The 22,985-nt window shown below is 36.6% G+C and overlaps 1 protein-coding gene across 1 annotated transcript; it reads left to right on the forward strand.

Annotated features, from left to right (window-relative positions):
• The first annotated feature begins 281 nt into the window (after positions 1–281).
• On the forward strand, positions 282–18,474 carry LOC121419510 (dolichyl-diphosphooligosaccharide--protein glycosyltransferase subunit STT3A-like). Its single transcript, XM_041613967.1, has 16 exons — positions 282–382; positions 3,050–3,188; positions 3,817–3,999; positions 5,379–5,524; positions 6,148–6,345; positions 7,291–7,482; positions 8,026–8,182; positions 9,112–9,264; positions 9,648–9,730; positions 10,298–10,468; positions 11,285–11,473; positions 12,637–12,753; positions 13,517–13,619; positions 13,930–13,995; positions 15,855–15,977; positions 17,098–18,474. Exons 2-16 carry the CDS (start codon positions 3,083–3,085, stop codon positions 17,241–17,243), a joined length of 2,133 nt encoding a protein of 710 aa, XP_041469901.1. The 5' UTR covers positions 282–382; positions 3,050–3,082; the 3' UTR covers positions 17,244–18,474.
• Positions 18,475–22,985: the final 4,511 nt, after the last annotated feature.

The following is a 22,985-nucleotide window of genomic DNA, read 5'->3' on the forward strand; positions in this document are numbered from 1 at the left end:
GTGGCATGTCTGAGGAATGACTGATTATGATTTGAACTGATTCGAAGCTTAGATGTTAAAGTGTGCACTTGTTTAAAAAAATGAACTGGCAAGTCGTCTTTAAAAAACAAACAAACAAGTGCACACCTAGTTACCAATAATGCATATAGCATTTCCATTTATTTGAAAGCAAGATAAAAGAGCTTTGTAGATTAAATGCTCTGCTCATGGGCATAGGTGCCGCGGCCGGGGATCGAACCCCGGACTTCCATGTATAGCCAGGCGCTTTATGCTTAAACCACTCGGCCAAGGCAAATCGTCAATCGTATGTTGCTGCCCTCTACGTTCGTTGTAAATTGCCTTTTCCCATCCGTAGATAGCTAGAGCTTGTCTGTAAATTTTGGTACGTGGAGTCACTTTACTACTAAAATTCTACTTTCTTATCTGGTACCGCACTTTTTCCATTCACTTTCGAAAGTATATATTGAGACTTTGTTGATATAAACGAGTGTGTGAGTTTGAGGTGTATATCTGACGTATGTTGCTAAGAAGGCAGAACTTCAGAAGTTCATAACATTTACCCGTTTTCCGCCACGTAGGCAAGCCGACGGCCTAAGCTAAGGCAGCTAGCAGCTGAGCCCGTCTTCTCGCACTTGGACCTAAGCTTATCACCCAACGTTACTCGTTAGGCCTATGCGAAGGGATGGGTTGGCGATGGATATGGGAGGGATGCGCGGGGGAAGGGATGGGATGCCAGGCATTGCTCTACATGGGTATTTTGGCAACAAATAACAATAACGTTGCTTCAAGTTCAAGTTCAAAATAGTATACTCTTTTTTTCTTTACTAGGTTTTGAGCCCAAAAGGAAGGGTGAACAAAAGAGTGAAGGAGAGAAAGAAAAGAAAAGAAAAAAAAACTAAATGGGAAAGAGAGGAAAAAATAAAAGAAGTTCAGAATAAAACTAAAAGAAGGATAAACAAGAAAGAATAAATGAGAAAAAAGGCCTCTATCATTCTTTGAAATGAATAGAAAGAAAGGAAGAGAAGATGAATAAATGTGTGAAAGAAAAATAAAGGAGAGCTCGAGAGAAAGGTAAAAAGAAAGTAAGAAAAAAGGAGGAAATGAAGGAAATATGTTTACTTCATTCTTTAAAGAAAGAAAGAAGGAAGGTGGGAAGGAAGAGAAAGATAGAATAATGGAAAATAATTAGAAGGAAAATTTGTAAAAAGGATGAAAGAATGGAGAGAATGAAAAAAGAAAAGAGAGAAAGAACAAAAAGAAAAAGCAGAGGAAGGGAGAAAGAAGCAAAGAAAAATTTAAGGAAAGAAAGAATGAAGAAAATGAAAAAGGAAATTTAAAAAAGGAGGAAAGTAAGAGAATGAATACAGCACTTTTAGGAATTATCTTTGCAAAATTTATTAAAACATCGCATTCGGACGGACTAGTCTAGAGCAGCTGAGATAGGGCTACAGACACAGAAACACGGGTATGGGACTAGACTGAGTTATGTATTCTCAAGTTTATCGATCATATCGTACTACGGTACATCATGTGATATATCAGTCAAGCTCCTTGTTTCGCAAAACCCTTCACAACTCCCACATCCTCTATTTCCATTACATGCCAAATATAATTAAAACATCTTACCTACAATTTTTAAAGGTCAAGTCCACCTGAGAAAAATGTAGATTTGAATCAGTAGAGAAAATCAGCTGAGCACAATGCTGAAAATTTCATCAAAATCGGATGTAAAATAAAAAAAGTTATGACATTTCAAAGTTTCGCTTATTTTTAACAAACTAGTTATATGAACGAGCCAGTTACATCCAAATGAGAGAGTCGATGATGTCACTATTTCTTTAGTTTTTATTGTTTGAATTATACAATATTTCAATTTTTACGAATTTGACGATTAGGACCTCCTTGTCTAAAGCACAAAATGTAAGAATAATGGAATTCCACATGCTCAGAGTGGGATGAAACTTCATTTCACATGACAATGACGAGAAAATTAAAATATTTCATACAATAAAATTCAAAAGGAATAGTGAGTGAGTGATGTCATCAGTTCCCTCATTTGCATACCGACCGAGATGTGCATATAACTGTTTTGTGAAATGAGCGAAACTTTTAAATATCATAACTTTCTTATTTTACATCCGATTTTGATGAAATTTTCAGTGTTATGCTTGTTGAATTTTTCTCTTTTATTCAAATCAAGTTTTTGTTGGGGTGGACTTGTCCTTTAAGGGTTTCACTTTCAGTGACAACCTCCTTCATTTCTCCTGGGACTTTCACTTTCACTCATTTCATCTTTACATTTCGAATAACAGCGAAAACCTGAACTTTGGGAGTGGACATGGCCTAATTAGTCAGAGAACCTCGTTCAACACGATTTAAAAAATGAAAGCCTTCCTAACAGTTGTTAGAGCTTGTCGGAGGGCTTCATGAAATGGAATTTTAGTCATTACTGACTAAAAAAGTCAGCGCTGACATTTGTCGGACCAAAATGCTGATGAAACAACCCCCAGATAAATATCTCCCTTCATAAAACGTGTGGTGCAGCGCATCATGTTGAATGTGTAGATGATAGAAATAGAGACATACTGGTAGACGTAAGACGTAGCTTTCTACTTTTTCAGACCGCCACCTCTAATCTCAACGGGCGATTTCAAAATTTTAGTTCGGTGTTCCTTTGGTAGTTAAGTTTTCAAAAAGCTGCTTAACTAAACTACAGTGTACCAATCATGAGCTGGACTCGGAAAGACCTGACAGACAATACTTGCTCATGTTATGATGATAGCTAAATAACAAGATGATGATGTCATTCCATTGCAGATCAACACCTCACCTCAATGATTTGAATGCTAGGAGTCTTGTTTTAGGCAAAGACTTGTCTTTGTTCAGATGAAGCGACTTGTCCGGGTGTGGCTCAGCTTAGGTATATGTACATGGATATGCATCATAAAGATAATGGCGTGATGCAGGCGAGACTGCTAGAGGTGTTCCACTTGTTTGACCTGTTATTGTACATATCTATTTTTTCTCTTTTCTTTTCTTACTTTTTCAGGTCATCCTGTCTACACACCACACCCTGGTCATCATGAAGACTGGGTCATCTTACGTGCCCCAGTTTCTGGGAAGAATGTCGTATGAGAAGAAGGAGATTCTTTTAAAGCTATCTATCCTCGTCTTCTGTATGATCCTCTGTAAGTTCAAATATTATGGAATGTACTGGTCGCTGAGTACGATGGCAGAGGTACTTCAGCGACCGATGCGAGCTTGATGTGAAAGCACAACGTACTCAGTGACCAATCAAAATGTCCCATTCATCCTTTGTGACGTTCATTTGCATTGCGTAAAATATGTGCTTATCATGATGCGCACAAACTTAAAGCGACCAATTGCTCTGGGCATGACCAAATTTTGACGGCATTGTGAAAGTACCCACTCTGAGGCTTTAAATTTAAATTTTAGCTCATAGAAATCTTTATTTTTGTTGCTGTTGCGATTGCAGAGCACTTCTGAGAAGTGCTACAGTTTGACTTAGTAAAAGAAAGAAGCAAACTGAAATAAATATTACAGCTCAGAAATTTCAGCCTGAAGTGAAATAAATGTTCAAGACCCAACAAACTTCATAGTATTTTATTTTCACCCAATGCATTTTCAGTAAGAATTGTAGGGCAGTGTGTATTCAGAACTGAAACTGGCAGTTTGGGATTTTACTTGATGATTTAGTAGTTAGTACAAAATGTTTGATTGAATTTATGAACTAGGATAAGTAGGGAAATAGAAATTTTCAGAAAAATGATGTGTATTATTTGTAATTCTTTTCAGCCTTCTCTACACGACTGTTCTCTGTTTTGCGGTTTGAGAGCGTTATTCACGAGTTCGATCCTTACTTCAACTACCGTACCACCCGATTTTTGGCTGAGGAGGGCTTCTACCGGTTCCACAATTGGTTTGATGATCGTGCCTGGTATCCTCTTGGTCGTATCATTGGGGGAACCATATACCCAGGTTAGTTGAAATTGTTTCAGTTTAGATTTAAATTGTTACAATTAGAACACTTTGAAAAACAAGATTTGTCTCGGACTGTAAGAGAGTTTTTGTCTTATGTGGTTAGAACTACTTCCTAAGTTTTTAACCAATCCTCATGAAATTTGGCACATATTGGTCTTAAAATATAGATGCCCATGACCCCTTTTTTGTGTGTGTCAGGAATCATATTGCCTTTGTAACAAACAAAATATATTTTAATGAACTCAGACCATGTAAGGGAAATCAACATCGAATCTAAGATTGAGTTTTTGTCTCACCTGCATTGCAGAGTGAGACTATAGGCTTCGCTTTTACGACGGCTGCGGTGTCTACATCAAATAATTTCAAAGTTTGTTTTTTTTTTTGTCCGCTTCTCTGAGAACACTGGAACTTTCCGTTATCGATAAATTTGGTGACTTCTTTGATTTTTCCACACCCGTCTTCGTTATGATCGTATTGGCGCTGGCAGCCCATTTTCTTAAATGTTTTAGAGGTTGTCTTAGCACCCTTCACTGCAGCGTCGAGCTGCATGCTGGATTCTTCAGATAATTCGCTTTTCAGCTTTTCCAATTTAGAATCTAGGACTGTAGCAACAAAGTCCAGATTCACCAACGATTCATTTGGAGTTACTGCACTCGGGTTGCGCATTTGTATCCATTATGTAGTTGAGAGCGGAAAATATGCTACTGCCCTGTATGGTGTGATGACCGCGAATGAAAGCTAACCCGAAATCTCCCTTCCACCTAACATAGCAACAATAGCATGTTGCGTAATCACAATATTCCCCCTCAAATGAGATATCAATTCTCTTTCTATACAATGCTAAGAGAATTTTACAAGTCTTACATGTAGGTCACATGGTCATGGTCAGTTGTAGATTAGGGTCAATGAATGTAGTATTGTATCATTATATGAATGGTGTTTCTTGTGAATAATTATTTAAAGGTTGTTTTTCAAAGTCAGCACTGCTGCTATATTGAATCGCGTGATGCAGGTGAGACTGCCAGAGGCGCTCCACTTGTTTATGATTTTGAAAGTAGAGTGCAGGCTAAATGTATCTTGTCCATGAAACTTTGACATTAGGGTAACTGAAGTATCATTGATCATCCTTCATGAATTTCAGATCACATGATTAAAGTTAATGGTCATTTAGGGTCAATGAACCTAGTATTTTATTTTCGTAAAAATTATGTTTTTTGTGAATAGTTCTTCACCTTGGTTGTTTTCAAAGTCAGCACTGCTGCGACATTGAATTGCTTCATGCATGCATGACCGAAAGAGGCGTATATCACATATTTAGTATTATTGTCATACTGTACAACCTGAACTTAGGAGATTTTTCTGTGTCTTTGATGCAGGTTTGATGTTGACCTCTGCTATCATCTACCATGTACTCAACTTCTTGCACATCAGTATTGATGTGAGGAATGTGTGTGTATTCCTAGCTCCCCTCTTCTCCTCCCTCACCACTCTGGCCACCTACCATCTCACCAAAGAGCTCAAGGTAAGAATCATATCAAACCAGCAGAATGCTATTATCAGAGGAAATGTTAGACCTTCTATCTGAATCGTCCCGTTTTATCTGACAGTTACCGTTGTCACGGTGCTTCTCGGCCAATCAAATTCAAGGGAAGTTGTCTGACCAGGCAATTCGTTGGACGAAAAAGTTGATGAAATACTCACCAAGGCTGTGAACGTGGTCTTTGGTCATAAGGCTTATTTTTACGATGATGATACGCAATAATCTATGCAATCAAAATGGAAATTAGCCCCACAATCAATCGCTGAGTTTTATGTTACATAGCGAGGCACTCCTTGAAATAATTTTCTTTTTAAGACCCCAAATTTGATAAATTTTTTTATATCTCCATTAAATTCAATTTGGGAATGCCATTTGCTTTAAAGCAGCAATGAAACAACGGGTTAAGAAGTACCATACTATTTTTTAGACTAGTTATTTATAACACACAGTTAATAAGAGTCCACACTAAGTGTTTGTCAGTGTGCTCCCCATTTAAAAAGTAATTACTTTATTGTTATGTTACCCAAACATGTCTTGAAATAAACATCTAGGCCCTTTTTAATACCAAGCAATATATTTTTCAATTTTGGTTTGTTTATTTCTAGGATACCGGTGCTGGTCTAGTAGCAGCAGCCATGATCTCCATTGTTCCTGGTTACATATCCCGTTCTGTGGCTGGATCCTATGATAATGAGGGCATTGCAATCTTTTGTATGCTGCTCACATATGCACTCTGGATCAAGTCTGTGAAAACTGGATCTGTCTTCTGGGCTGCTCTTTGCTCACTGGCCTACTTTTATATGGTAATATTTCCTGATTATTTCTGATGATTTTTTCCTCTTTTTTTTTTTTTGGGGGGGGGGCATGATGCCATTGTTTTCAGGTTGATCCCTCAGGATTAAAGAATGAACCTTTCATCTGGTAAGCAAATAATCACTTTCGGAGAAGGTGATGGGCAATTATCACTTCTTAAGTAAACTGGATGTAGCTATCTTGTCAAAGTGAAGCTGAGGAGAGATTGCTAATACATCTAGCTTGCTGATTAAATGATAGTTTGCCCAGTCTCCTGAAATCAAGAGGTAATTATCTGCATTTTTCTTTCACATCTCATACCACCATTAAAAGGAGTGAGCAATATACATATTTCTCTACCAGAAGGAATCTTGATCTTTAAGAAAATTGAGGTTTCCATGAAAAAAAAAATCTTGAGTCGATGCTTGTTTCAATGTATGTGAACTGTGTGCAAGCTTTTAGATCTGCTCAAGCAAGATGATTGTGAGCTCACAAAGGAATTTTACGCTCGCATTGAAACAACTGAGGGGAGTGCACTTGATAGTGGGTATCATTGTGCACATATCTACACCATGTAAGATAGTTGCTGCATGTGATGGAGAAAGATGGAACAAAAAACATTGAGTGGTATTGACCTACTATTTCTCACATACCCAAAATAATTAGCCATGACCCTGTGGCCTGAAGTGATCAGCAAAACACGAAAGTTTCACCACGAGTGGTGGTTGATGGCGAAACCAAGCTTCATCTCTTGACCGACTTTTGACCAATCTGATATCAAGATTCTTTTAAGGTGAGGTGAATGGGTACCTGGCAGGAATTTGTTCCTTGAAATGCGTGTGCGCTGTAATCTGAGTAATTACGGCTGCCAAGCTACAGCTGGGGTAATCCTTTGGAAGCGCATGGAGACATTCTTCATAATGTGATATACGCTATACATTATTATTATTTGCTAGGTTTCCTCTTGGGGAGGTTACGTTTTCCTCATCAACCTGATCCCCATGCACACCCTAGCCCTGATGGCCACTGGACGCTTCACCCACAGGATCTATGTGGTGTACTGCACGGTCTACTGTCTTGGTACCATCCTCTCCATGCAGATCCCCTTCGTTGGATTCCAACCAGTCCAGTCCTCCGAACACATGGCTGTGAGTATGAATGCTAGTTAGTCAGTAGTCCAGGGGCCCGTCTTACAAAGAGTTACGATCGATCTGATCAATCGTAACTCTATGGAAATCTATCAGTGTCATAATTTAAGCCATAAATAGTTTAAAAAACTATTCACAGCTCAGGGTATTATTCCCTTCTTGTGACATCAGATGTCAGGATTCATGGCATTTTTCTCAATTTGGGAACTATCTTTGGTCATGTGATTGTGTTTAGACCATTGCCTGTTCAGATTATTATTATGACAGATATAATATATTTTAATTTATTTATTCTTACAGTACACATATCAATTCTTACAGTACCTGGATAGAAGAGGAACTTTTATAAATCTGTAGAGGTTTCAGGTTTGGTGAGCTTAATGGGTATTCCCATCTACGAGTGAAACAAGTCAGTGAACAATGTTATACCACAAGATATATTGTAATGTAATCTAATAAAGATTCTAATGGGAAGTGCGATTTCAATACTTTTTAAAACTTGTGACCACAGATTAATCATCCAACTGCCTTTGATTTTTACAGGCTCTGGGTGTGTTTGGACTGTGTCAGATCTACTGCTTTGTAGAGTATGTAAGGTCACGTCTGAGCACACAGTACTTCAACGTTCTCATCCGAAGTGCTGTGCTAGTATTCGGTGCCGCCCTAGCAGCCGTAACAGCTTATCTCTCAGCAACAGGCAGTATCCTTTTATTTTGGCTACAAAGCTAATTCTAAGTTTCTGAGATTTTCCAAATCAAGTCTGCTGGGACATTCATTATTGAAATGTGTTTCTAGACAAATTTCAAATGACTTGAAAATGCATTTTAAGTAGTAATTTTTAAAAATTTGTCGTTTCCACCTCACTCTAATTTTGTAAATCTGAAAAATACTGATACGTTTGTCACATTTGTACAAAAAGAAAAGGCACTGACCTGATATAAAAAGATTTAGAATATGCAGCTCTTTTCCGTTCAATTCACTTTTTGTTTCCTTAAAAAGATACACACTATTAAATACTTTGGTCATACTCTTATTGATGTAATGAATCCCTACAGATGCAATGTCTGTCAAGATCACTTTCCTTACCTCAGGTTCACTGTCTAACAAATACGAATTGAATATTGTAGACCGGCCAAACGTCAAAAAAGGGCTCTAGATAAGGATTTGACGGCAAAATTTGTTTAATGCTTGGTATCGCAGCTAAAAGTCTTGTTGAAGTATTGAGGAATAGTGTACGGCTGGGTGCCATGCACACATTTCAATGAAAGTGTCATTTTCAGCGTGAAATGTAAAAGGTTGTAAAAAATCACACATTTTGATAGTTTGACGGAATATATTTTTTATTACCTTTGATATGCGATCATTTTTATTTTGGCATTCGGCCGTACATTTTTAATCAGTATTATGGCTTGGATGCCAAGCATTAGCAAGCATTAACAAATCTTGCCATCCAAAGTATAAAAAATCGTTTTAGCTGATCCACTTATATTTTCAAAATTATTTCAAATAGGTCTGAAAAAAAAGAAACTTTGAGTACTCTATACTTGTTTGAACTATCCGTAGAAACTACACAGGTTCACTGCCTACCAAATAAGAATTGAGTATGTTTCCTGAGCCTGATGAATATAGAGATCTCTCCCTGGACTGGACGTTTCTACTCCCTCCTGGATCCATCTTACGCTAAGAATAACATCCCCATCATTGCCTCCGTCTCTGAACATCAGCCTACCACGTGGAGCTCTTTCTACTTTGACTTGCAGATGCATGTATTCATGTTCCCAGGTAATGATGATGATGATGGTGGTTATGAAGATTATTTTGATGGATGATGAGGGTGATCATGATTGTAAGCCCGTCCTAGACGGGTCGAATTATGGTATCACGCTTGGTGTCCGTCCGTCTGTCCGTTAACTTTACCTTGTAAACGCGATAACTTCAGTTTGACTTAACCTAGGCTCATATAGGACATAGGACATTGACGTCATCTTGCAGAATCTCTTGATCTGCAGGGCCATAGATCGGACAAGAGATAAATGGGACATTCGCAAATAATGCACTATTCAACCTAACAGTCTTAGGAAGGTTGTTGATAAATCTCCTGTTCAAGTTTTGTTACCAGTACCTTTATGTTGCATTGACCAAAATATGTTTATCTTTTTACACAGTTGGCATGTATTACTGCTTCATGAAGCTCACCGATGCTAACATCTTTGTTATCCTCTATGGTATCACTAGTCTCTATTTCTCGGTGAGTATGAGTTATCACAGATATAGCAATATAGAAAAGAAAACTATTCTTATTGTAAGCTGCTTTAACCATTGCATTTCAAAATTAAAGAATTACATATATCTGGCTAATGTTCACCAAGGACAACTATCCCAATAGGCAAAAAAAATGTACTTGCGTAATCTACCCTTCCAAAAAATATCCCCCAAGTATGTGTTTTTGTCTCACCTGCAAAGTAGAGCGAGACTATATATGCACCGCTTTTCTGACAGCATAAACATCAAATCTTAACCGAAGATTAAGTTTTCAATTGACGTAACTTTCTTATGTCATTTACATCACAAATCCTTCCCTTCCGCTTTCTCCTATACTATCTTTTAAGCAAATTTTGAAACTCCTGCAATTACTTACGATGGAACTTTCATGATGGACCTAGTCAGACACCTGAAGCCTTGCTAGGTCATTGCGATGTATTTTGTGCTGAGGACTTGAGGTAATCAGTTAGACAGACAATATGTTTGAATATTGGTTCTCTAAGGTGATCATTCAGGCAATAATCAGTGAGATTCTCCTTTCATGTTGTTACAGGGTGTGATGGTACGTCTCATGTTGGTTCTTGCACCTGTCATGTGCATCCTGTCTGGAATCGGTATCTCATCTGTCCTCACCACCTACATGAAAAACCTTGACATCACTAAACAGGAGAAGAAATCTTCAAAGAAAGAGTACAGTGACAATACCTACCCAATTAAGAATGAGGTTAGTGGACATTACCATGTTAAGCTGTTAAAAGATAATCCAACCCATATAAAAATTTGTTTTTAGATTGAAAAAAAAATTCAGATTAGCAGTTAGGCAATTTTGGAACAATATCAACAAGAAAGCAATGAATTTTATAAAGTTATAAAACTGGTAATAGCTACGCTCATGGAAACTTCAAATTGGTCGCTTTGATGATGTCGTGCTGATGTAAGGCAAGGACTGCTCTTCCATTTAATCCAATAAAATGGCTAAAATAACATTTTTCAAGAGTTTTACTTCAAATTATATTATTTCATACATACTCTTTGTTCACTGGTGTCAAGTCGTCTAGACAACTTTAATTCTCATTTGTCTAATATTAAAAACATTTGGACACAAACAGACATGTTCAGAATTATGCAGCATTTCATTGGCCAGAAAATATTAGTATGTGTAGACCTTCATCGTTCACTGGTTATTGGTCTGAAGAAAAATTGCTAATATAAACTTATAAACTTGCTTGGTCTGTGTACATGTACTTGAACAACCTGACACCACAATCAATCTCACTATTCATTATATTCTAGATCAGATCCTTTTCATTTACAAATTCCTAAAATGAACTCCAAGGAAGGTCAGCAATGTATAAGTTTCACTGGTTCCCAGAAATATCTGGAATAGTTTCCCTAGCATCATCTGTTCATGTTCGTTCCTCATTATTAAAAAAACAAGCTGTTTAAAAAACCTATTTTCCCTCCTCAGTAATATCTCCTTTATAAAATACGGAGTAAGCACTTAGTAGAATCTTACTGTTATGTTATTTCATGTTGACAGGTTGCAACAGCAGTCATTCTCCTAATGACTTTCTTCCTCATCACATACACCTTCCACTGCACCTGGGTCACGTCTGAGGCCTATTCTTCTCCTTCCATTGTCTTGTCGGCAAGGGCCGGAGACGGTGGTAGGATCATCTTTGACGACTTCCGTGAAGCTTACTATTGGCTAAGACAAAACACGCATGAGGTAAAAGAGATGCGTCATATTGGTATGGGATATGCAGAGGTGCCAACTAGTACTGATTTTCAGTATGTAGTACTGAAAAAATGAGAAGAATACTGATGGTTTCAAGCAAAATACTGATTTCTTAGTTTCAGTTTTATGTGTTCTATGGTATTTCTTCGGAAATACTGATTTCCTCACCAAAACACTGATTTTCTACTTTTAAAATACTGAAATGCTCTTGTTCAAGTTGGCAGCTCTAGATATGCGACCTACATGTATTTACCATCACGAGCTTAGTGTCAAAGTGATTTCTCCTTTTGATGTCATTCGCCCCCTACAACAATATAATTTATAACATGTTAAATAATGATGATGTTGAATTATAGGTTTGATAAAATGGGAGAAATAGGTTGTTTGAAATTGAATTAACGGTATGTTGAATACAGGGAACTATGTGGACGATTCTATTTTTAAAAAAATCAACCTTTTTGTATGCCCAAATCCCAATTTTAATTTCAATTCTTACTTTACTTCATAAACTGACCAAGTAATGGTCATTTGGGAGCATCACTGACTGTCATAAGGACCCTGAAATCAGACACAGAAAATTCCTTCAAGGTGCCACATACACGGGGTTGGACGTGCATATTTCATGGAATTGCCCGCAGGTTAAATATTTATTGGAATTTAGGTTGAAAAGGTATATTGGAAGCAAGTTGAATACAAGATGAATATGGGTCAATCCACTCACCAAAATATACTACCCATGTTAAGACTATAAGGTTCTTCCAATTTACATAAAATGAGTACAATACTTCATCAAAAATGGCTACAGCAGTTAATTAAAAATAGCTTAATTTATTTAAAATTTTGACATTGGGGCAAAATATTTAAGAATTCTCCGTCATACATTTCGGGGCACATTTGGTGCAAGTTTAAAGTAAATCGGAGGGGGTCAGGTGACAAGCATAGGTTGATTTGACATGGATTGACCCTGATGAGTTGAAAGTGACCTGTTATCACTTTAAAATTGCTTCATACAAGTAGAAAAGTATTGATTTTGGAAGAATGAGTAGGGAAAAAGTAGGAAGAAAATAAGGACAATTATTATGTGGCTGAAAGATTAAGCAGCCTTGTAATCATGTTGTAATGCACTAATTTCTTTTGTTTCATATCATTTCTAGAATTCCAAGGTAATGTCATGGTGGGATTATGGGTATCAGATAACAGCGATGGCGAATCGGACAATATTAGTGGACAATAATACGTGGAATAATACTCACATATCACGTGTGGGCCAGGTGAGTGTGTTGACATTTTCTCAATGGAGAATATTTTGCATACAAAATGCCTCCACTCTATTTAAACTCTGTAATGGACAGGAGGAGGGGTTGCATCATTCCCCCCCCCCCTCATTTTTTTGTGACTGTTTTATTACATAAATTTTTCTTCTGCCCCGTAGCTGACTTTATTTTCAAGTCTCGCACAATTTTTTGAAACATCATTTGTAAGAGCGATAAATAGCACTTGATCTCTCTCTCTCTTTCTCGTCTCCTTTCTCTTTCTGTATATTTTTTCTTCTTTCTATAACCCCTCTCTCTCTGCTTCTATGTACTATCTCCTCCCGTTCATTTCTCGTCATTTTTTTTAGACCACAAGTACATTTCAAATTAAAAATTACTCTGAAACATCATTTGTGAGAGCAATTAATAGCACTTGATCTCTCTCTCTCTTTCTCGCCGTCATTTTATTGAGTCCGCAAGTACATGTCAATTAAAAATTGCTCTGAAACATCATTTGTAAGATCGATTGATAGCACTTGATCTCTCTCTTTCTTGCCGTCTCCCTCTTTCTCTTCCTGTTATTTTTTCTTCTTTCTATAACCCCTCTCTCTGCTTCAATGTTCTATCTCCTCCCTTTCCTTTCATTTCCTAGCATTCTTTGTGATGTTGTGATGTTCTTTCAAAATGCTGCCTGTCTCTACAATTAGTCCCCTAAACATGCAATTTTGTTATGGTATGTTATTTCACGTGTGAATATGTTCTTGCTTTATTCCATCTGTAGGCCATGGCATCACCTGAAGACCATGCTTATGGCATTATGAGAGAGCTGGATGTAGACTATGTTCTTGTGATTTTCGGTGGTCTTATTGGATACTCTTCAGATGGTAAGATTTGAATACATACGGAGCCAGACTATAGGCGCCACTTTTGGATAGCGGCAGCATTAATTGTCAACATTGAAATCTTAAAGGGGAAGTTCGCCTTGAAGAAAAATGTATAGTTAAAACAGAAGGAAAAATGATACAAAATATTAGTGTTCAAAGGCCTGAGGAAAATCTGCACTCAAAGATTAAGAAAGTTATTAGAATTTTAAGTTTTGGATTTGTGACGTCATAAATATGCATAGGTTATGTAAAATAAAAGGCAAATTTCTATTCTTTCCTTCTTTTGTAATCAACTTCTTTCCATTTTCAGATATCAACAAATTTTTGTGGATGGTCCGAATTGGTGGCAGTACAGAAGAAGGCAAGCATATAAAAGGTGAGAAAATGTAGTGTTTTCCAGATAGCCATTTTGAGAATAAGTTTGATATTCACCGTTTAAATGCTTTGTGGGCCACATTCTTGAAGTAACGATCTCTTTTTTTTTTGTGTGTGAAATCGAGATAATAGATCCCCATATATATTTGATGCCTTGGTTACCTCTACAATTAAGCCTATGTCAAGCATGTTCCTTCATAATTCTTCCTTTCAAGACGGTCTCTTGATTGCGATTGCTTCTGGCCAGAGGAGAAGCTCGTTGTATGGCTTTTGTATTACGCCCGGACGTATCGGATAAAATAGGCATCGTGTCCGCCCGATTACGACGCCTTCTTGCCAAAAATCACATGATTTCTCTTTTAGATGAAGCATTATGTGGTTATGATTTTTCCAATGTAGTTTTTTTTTTCATGCGAGTAACACTCTGGCCAACCTAGTGTTAGTAGGTCAGGCCTTTTTTCATCTCGCTAAATAAAAGGTATTTCTGGCTCTAGTGGATAATGTGCTTGATATACTGTGCACTTTGTTGTGAATCAGAAAACCTACATCTAATTATTATGTGTATAATGTAAACAAATTATTAACAGTTTTTTACTTTTCATGATGTGATCATGGATATAGATTTTGGTCTAAGTTATTATGGACTGCAGAATACAGACCAATGGGCCTTTATTGAAACGGTCCCTTGAATATCTTCTGATCGTACTACATGAGTATACTCACTTTTCTGGTGATGATTAAGAGACTTGTCACTCACATATTGGTCTTAGAAAATTGCTTCTCCTTTATTTGTTGACTGATTTGAATTTTGATTCATGAGGGTTGCCTAACTTCTACACAGAATTTTGAAATTTCGATTAGGAATTTTTTAATGCTAATTTATGCGTATTTTAAAAAATTCATATAACTTCAGTTTATTTGAATTCTCCTAGTTTCACTTATTTTCCCTTTGTTAAATATATGAAAAAAGACCCCTCATTCCACAGATATTCTAAGATTGCATCAGAGAGCATTTAGAACCCAAGAGCTTCCGGGGATCCTGTCAAAGGACCCCATGGAAGAACAGTGGTATTGTGTTGATACAAAGATACTACAAGGGGAAGATCGGACGGTACATAGACCGCGTAATGAAACGCTCGGGAAGAGCACCCCACAGCATTGAGTAAATGAAGCCTTTTCTTAACCTTTAACCTTTGCATACTACGAGATGTTTGTGTACAAAACATATGAGAGAAATGGCGAAGGGTTGAAGGAGTAGACGATTTTCACATTTTAGAATTTTTTTCATTCAATTTTTTTCTTAATTTAAAGATAATTTAAAGATGAATATATTTCAGAGGTTTCTGGGTAATAAAAGGTGGAATTATTCCCACGCACCACCCTTGAGCCCTCTCCAAAGTCCCCTCTCTCATTTCCCCCATATGTATTATACATTCTGCATGCTGATGTGCCATGGTTTACTTACTCAATGCTGTTTGGCTCCCTTCCCCAGGAGCATTATTCGGGCGTTTGGGAGCGTTTCATAAAATCGCCAAAGTGTCCGACCTTCCCCATGTAATATCTTTGGTTATACCGCTGAAATGGGCAATCCTCCATATTTTATTTGACGATTTTTCTTTTTTAATTTGATCATGTATATATTTTGTTTCATATGGAAATAAATACAAACAAACAAACTTTGTTCTTTTGTTAGTGATTTACTTTCAAACAGAAATTCAAGCCTTAGAGGCATTTGCCACTGGCATCCTGTTGTTTGTTCCTCATGTAAGGCTGGTAGATCTGTTTCTCGTTGATATTTCCATAATGAAAAATGGCATAATGTTACACCATCACTCTCTTGTCTTTGTTTTTATGCACTAGAATCTGACTATTATACACCACATGGAGAGTTCCGTATTGATAGAGATGGTTCACCAACTCTGCTCAACTGTCTCATGTATAAGATGTGTTACTATCGCTTTGGTAGAGTCTACACGGAAGCAGGTAGGATCTGATAACCCATGAATTCACATCTGCCAAGTCTTCACATTTAATTCCAACATTCCTACTTTGGGGAAAAGAAAATGGCCATTTTAAGGAGTGTTTCTTAGTATCAGGAAAGTTTTATCCTAGTATTGAATAGTTAATTTCAAGCCTTACTAGCTTGGTAAATCACCAAAAATTCAAAATCTTTACTAGATGGTATTATGCTAGTGCCCCCAAAATGTATGTGTGAATGATATAAAATAAAAATGTGATTTACTACAATAATTGGGATACATCCCTGTACTTTATGTGTTGGTGTTTAAGCATGACTTGATACCCATCTCATAAACCTATCCTCCAATTAGCCGCCTAAGAGTAATGCGGATAATTCAATAAAAATTGCATTCATAAACTCCGAAAATAAGCCGCATTATTTTTACGAGCGCCCGTCCTGAAAAAGGCGGATAATCGCCATGACAACTGGACACGCCCCCTCCGATGCGGTTGTGTTGGAAAAGGGTGACCTTGTGACCGCACCATGGCAATTATCCGCATTATTTGGAAATGCGTTCATAAACTCAAAATCTTATCCCGATGCCGCTATTATGCGGATAATAGCAGCATCAGAGTAATGCGGATAACTCTTGTCCTCCTCCAATTTTACGACCAAAGTATGCTGCTATTAGCCGCCTAATTCATTTTAATTGGGTTTATGAAAGGGGTATTAGTCACACTTAACTATTTCTGAAACACACACCTGGTTTGTAGTCTTCACTTTATGTGTTGGCATTAAAGCATGACTTAAGTCTTACTTAACTTTTTGTGAAACACACCACAAAAAGTACTTCTCACATTCATCTTTCTTTTTTTTTCAACCAACAGTCCCTTTCATGACTAACAATATGGTAAACTCTAAACCACTCCCATGCTATCTGAAGGACTTGCAACTGTTGTAACTTTGCCATTGTGGCAACTACCATGGAAACCTTGATTCTGTTGAGCCCTGTTACCATGGTGATTGCCATTATGGCAAAGTTACAACAGTTGCAAATCCTTTGTGAAACGGGCCCAAGGAGCCAATAAATACAAATTGAAAACCCCACAATATGATGATGCTTTCTTTTCTTCCACCATCAAGGCAAGCCCACCGGATACGACAGGGTGCGCAACACAGAGATTGGAAACAAAGATTTTGAGCTGGATGTACTGGAGGAAGCATATACCACTGAGCATTGGCTTGTCAGAATCTACAAAGTAAAAGATTTAGAGAATAGGGGGTTATAGTTTGGTATAGGTCAAATAGTAGAATAGTACATCATAGTTACCAATTCCGAAATAATCATTTTTCAGTGATTTCAACTTCCCATTTGGACATGTATATCATGAAGAAATCATATTTTGAGAAAATAACAATAGTCACTGTTCTATCAATTCAAAGATGGAAAAAAGGTGCAGAAATTTGTTGAGGATGATACATCTGAAGTCTGATTTTTTTTTTTAGAAATAGCATTATAAAGTAGAGGTCATCAAAAACAGTCTTGGTGGGTGTTTCATAAAGCTGCTTGTAAGTTAAGAGCAACTTTAAGAACGACTGGTGATCCTTTCTTGTGGTAAATGATACACTCCAGAACATGCAAAATGTTCATTGGCAATGGTTTAGTGCGTAAGAAAGGATCATCAGTCGTTCTTAAAGTCGCTCTTAACTTCTGAACAGCTTTATGAAATGGCCCCTTGGGCATCATTCCATAGCTGTACAATTTGTCTATATTTTGGGTTTTTCATTTGTTTTGTTTTCTATACTTCCGCCAAACAATTTTGAAGGGGGAATGTAGGAATCGGCAAATGATAGGTTGGGTGATCGGGCGATTTGTCGGTCCGTTGCAAAACTACTTCCTCTATTTCTCTAACCAGTTCTGGTTTACACTGAAACAAATATATGTTCCAAATTTCAAATGTGCAAGGTCCATTTTTCGCACATGTCTGCAATTGTGTCTCCACGGTAAATGTATGACAAAAAGGAGGTAAAAATCTCTGGTTCGAACTTAGTTCTTAGCCAGTTCTCATGAAATTTGGCACACACATTGGTATTGTAAGTAAAGATATGCCAGACATTTTTTTCCGTGTGTTGGATTAAGTGTTGCCATGATAGTAATTCATGGCAAAAAATCCAGGGAGACTCATTATGGACCAAACTACTTCCCCAGTTTTTAGCCAGTGCTCATGAAATTTGGAACAAATATTAATCTGGTGGTAAAGACAGGCAAATTTCATTTTCTAAATGTGTTGGAAACTACATTACTATGGTAATGGCATAATCAGTTTTTATATTTCTTTTCTTTGGAAGTTCAGAACCAGCATTGAACCTGATTCTATGTGATCTGTGAGGATATTTGGATTTAATGGTTATTGGGATATAATGATATCACCCTCCAGAAAAACATCAGTCATGTAAATTGAATGCTGTTGTACTCCTTGTTCGTCTCCTTTTATCATGATTAAAATCATTAATACTATAGATGAATGACTTGTCAATGAGCAATTTCTTGTATTTGTCACTTTCCATTGGCTAATTTCTTTCATCGGCTAAGCTGCATTTATAGGCATAGGTTAACATTACAAAGTTATTATTTTAAAGAAGAAAACATTTAATTCATGCTGTATTTAATACTACTCATGTAGCGGGACAGCTTATACCAAACTTTGGTTGTAGGTGTACTTAGGAGACCTACATGTTATTGTGTTCAGAGGTCACATGGTATGGTCAAAGTTCACTTTGTCAACATCAAAGTTTATGACAAGCGTTATTCCATCCCAGTCATTTCACAATAATGTTTCAATACAATGAAGTTGCGTGCCCTCGCAAATCACAATATTTCTGGTTATTTTCATAAGTGGGCGAGACACAAAATCGCTTATGCCTTGTTTTAAATGGGTATAATTTTAGCTATTTTCATTTTCTTTGGGACCTGGCTAAGCTGCAACAACATATTAGATATACGAAGCAGAGGAACAGGAAGAGAAAGTACAAACTTTTTCACAACTCTATTTGTAATGCCATCATAACCAGTATTTTTGTCTGCCTTCAAATTAGATACAATTTCAAGTTATTCTTGTCTATGAACTGGAGTAAGAAATATTAAATTCTCATTTTGTTCATCCAAAAAGTCCTTTAAAAATTTCATAATATTTCCAGCCAATATGAGAGAAATATGATTAAATTCACTGGATGTAGTATGAGTATCTTCAACCATAGTTCCATCTACACATAGTTTATTAACAGCACTAGTTATGCTAATTTTGTTTAGAGCCCTATTTATAGTTTTCCATGTATTTGGATTTAATATATAAGAACCATACAGATTATTTTTCTGATTGACAGACCTTGATATCAATTTTGAAACCCATGTTTTGGAACACTTTTATAGTCGTAATTTTGATATTTCTAAAAGGAACACAGGAATCTAAGCAGTCATTGATGGAATTCAAAAATGTTTCAAATGAGTCATTGACATTTTCTTTTGAGTTATAAGCATCAGACCAATCAGTAGAGCTTAAACTTCCTTGGAGGCGTTCAATATTTTCATTACTAAAGTTCCGACAGATTCTACATTTCTTTTCCATTTTTATGTGTGACTGCATTGTTTGGATGTGGGTAAAAATAAGAAAATGATCAGATACGTCTGTCGTAACAATACCAGCTTTCGGAAGAGGCTGAGATTTACAGAATATGTAATCTATAAGCGTAGCAGAATGATCAGTAATACGAGTTGGTCTTGAAATAACAGGCAAAAAGTAGAGGATAACATTAATTCAAGGAAGTCATTTGTTAAAGGATGATTACTAGTCAAATGATAAATGTTGAAATCATCAGTGATGATACAATTTGTCAATTCACCGTTTTGCAAAAGTTCATTTGTAGCAAGTAAAAACTTCTCTATACAAGAACTTTGCCGATGTCTGTAGATGACACCTATTAGAAATTTCTCATCTTTTTACATATTTACTTCTTCAAACATGGATTCAATGATATCATTTCTATTTTCAAATTCATTTCTAATTGCATAATCGATTGAAGACAGAATATACAGTGCGTCCCAGATGACTTAATCACAAATACAATAGACAAATGACCTACCATTGTAAAGCTTAGAATCTCATCTTTCATCTGAAATTACTTAGATTATTTCTCATTCACGCATGAGTGAGCAAAAACAATTTAAAAGGGGGATACCAAAAAGTCATTTGGCGGGCCGTATCTGGGTTTCAAAAAGAATACGTTTTTAGAAAGTTCAATATCTGCTCTTTAATTTGATACCTCAATTACAGAAAGTGGTCAAGAAATGATAAAGTTCTGGTCATTTAAAATAAAGCTTGAATTTCAATAATTTCATAAAATGATGAGGTTTTACAGGCTAGCGTTCCGAGTCACTCGACACTCCATTTTGTTGACGATTAGCCATGCATTAAGTCTTGTTAACCGTACGATAGGAAACCGTTGAAAACACCGAAAACACATATATTTAATGAAATTATGGAAATACAAGCATTGTTTCGAGGGGGACAGAACTTTTTTACCTCTTGACCATTTTCTGTGATTAAGGTATCAAAAGAGCAGATATTGACATATTTAGGCATGTGATTTTCTTTTTGAAATTCAGATACCCCCCGCCAAATGAGTTTTTGGTATCCTTTCTTCAAATTGTTTTTGCTCACTCATGCGTGAATGAGAAATAATTTATGTAATTTCAGATGAAAGATGAGATTCTAAGCTTTACAATGGTAGGTCACTTGTCTATTGTATTTGTGATTTAGTTATGATAAATCATCAACAAATCTTGGTTTTGTCTTTTTGTGGGAAGCATTGTATAATGCTAGTCCACCACCAATTTTGTTTTTCCTAATTTGTAACAAGGCAGACAGCTAATAATGAGCTTTGTAAGCACACACCTGGTGATCTAACTGAATAAGTATCGTTATATGATGTCACACTTAGTAATATTTTAGAGAAACATGCTCCTGTTGTTACAAAACAGGTAGCTGTACGCCCTCAAGTCCCGTGGTATACTAACGGTGTGAGGATAGAAAAAAGTAAGAGGAGAAAAGCGTTGGGTAAGGACTAGGGCTGCTAATTATTGGGACAAATATAAGTCGGTTCAAAATGTGACACTGCAACTTCTGTACAAAACTCGTACACAATATACCACAGAGATCTCATCCTGGATAACAAGGATACCGGTAATCAAAAAAAGCTTTTCAGTTGTACAAAAGTATTCATAAGAATATCAGTAGAAATTCTATCAAATGGAGTATGATGATTTGAGATAATATTGCTTTTATCTTGATGATATAGTGATAAGAAATCATCATTATCCAGATGATAAAGGGGAAACAAGCATATTACCCACCATTATGAATTGAAATACATTGCCATTTAAAAACAATATCTATGAAAGCTATGAATATACAGGGCCGTCGCCAGGGGGGGGGGTGCGGAGGGTGCGGATGCACCCCCCTTCAGAACCAAAAAAAAAAAAACTAAAAAAAAAAAAAAAACGGAGGGGGGGGTAGGGATACTTGAGGGCTCTTTTGAAAAAGATCTGGCCGGCGGGCTATATAACTGCATGAAATTGAGTTAATACGTTGGTTTTTGTGTTTTTTTTTCATAAAAAGCACCCCCCCTAGAAAAAAGCTGGTGACGGCCCTTATATAAAGCATCTTTTTAGATTTGATACTATTATGACCCATATTCGAGTTCGGAAAATACTGCAATTGTAATAGTTAACAAAATAAAAACTATCCAACATAATCATTAATGGTAGATGCAAAATATTTGCATATGTAAAATGACCCACAGAAAAAGTTTAGTAGATCAAATGAAAAAGTATTGAGAGGGCAATGAAAGAATGCAAAATATACCATGGAAAATAACACAGATATTGATTTATTTGAAAAGTTTTGTGTCAAGAATTTCATAATAATTGAAAAGAATGCCAGAAAATCAAATAACATGGAATGAATAAAGATGAAGGATGCTACGGCTTGGTCATATCTTGAGTGGTTGACACTATTCATCCTTCCAGACGTAGATGTTATTTTTAATATTGTAACAAACCAAATACTTTTAAAATGGAAAAGCAGTTTACTGTAATAATAGAAAAACTTTTAATCAGCGCCCGCTAAGTTTGCTTATAAAGCCACCATAATTCTAACGCTCCCCCCCCCCCCCGCTCCTCAAAGAGAGATGCCAGTAGTTGCAGTAAACACTGATTTCATGAGAAAGTCTGTAAAACCAGGCTTAATTGTCAGTATATCGAGGATCTAGATCTGGTACAATCACATAAACTGAACTTTGTGAAATCTACGCTGAAAAATATTCACACTGAAGATCACCAACACAGGTAAGCGCACGAGGGACAGTGCATTATTATTGCTTTGAATGTCGTGCCCAACGTTTGACCCGAATCCGAATCCTGTGTTTATTTGCTAATTTCTCAGCAATTACACAATTTCTTCCAGAATCCTTTGGCACATATTCTTTATATATGCAAACAGACACTTTGTGGTCATTTCATTGGATTCTGTACAAACTCATTTTGATATCGTTACCAAAACTGGCATTTACCTTTAAAGGTGATATTTCTTTAAAAAACACGATGAACATAGTTACATAATTGAAACAACTTTTTTTAATTGGGAGCGAAACATTGACATTCAGTTATATTTTGTATCAAATATTATTTACCCATCAGGAAAAATGCTTTCATCTCAGTAACGGCATTTCTGCGAATCACTGCCCTCAAAATAATGGCACCTGTATACAAGTTATATCCTGTATAATAATTGTAAATGTGTTATTGTTAAATACCGGTACATGATGTAAAACTAAAAGGCGTTCTAAAACTAAAGATAGCTAGCAACACTGCTGTGTGTTGCTGCCCTCTACGTTCGAAAATATGCTTATTGCCTCGGCTCCACATATGCGCGCGCGCTATGCTATGCTACAGTACATGCATGCAGTATATATAT

This window comes from Lytechinus variegatus, chromosome 1 (genome assembly GCF_018143015.1).
Source record: "Lytechinus variegatus isolate NC3 chromosome 1, Lvar_3.0, whole genome shotgun sequence".
In the NCBI taxonomy this organism is placed as follows: domain Eukaryota; kingdom Metazoa; phylum Echinodermata; class Echinoidea; order Temnopleuroida; family Toxopneustidae; genus Lytechinus; species Lytechinus variegatus.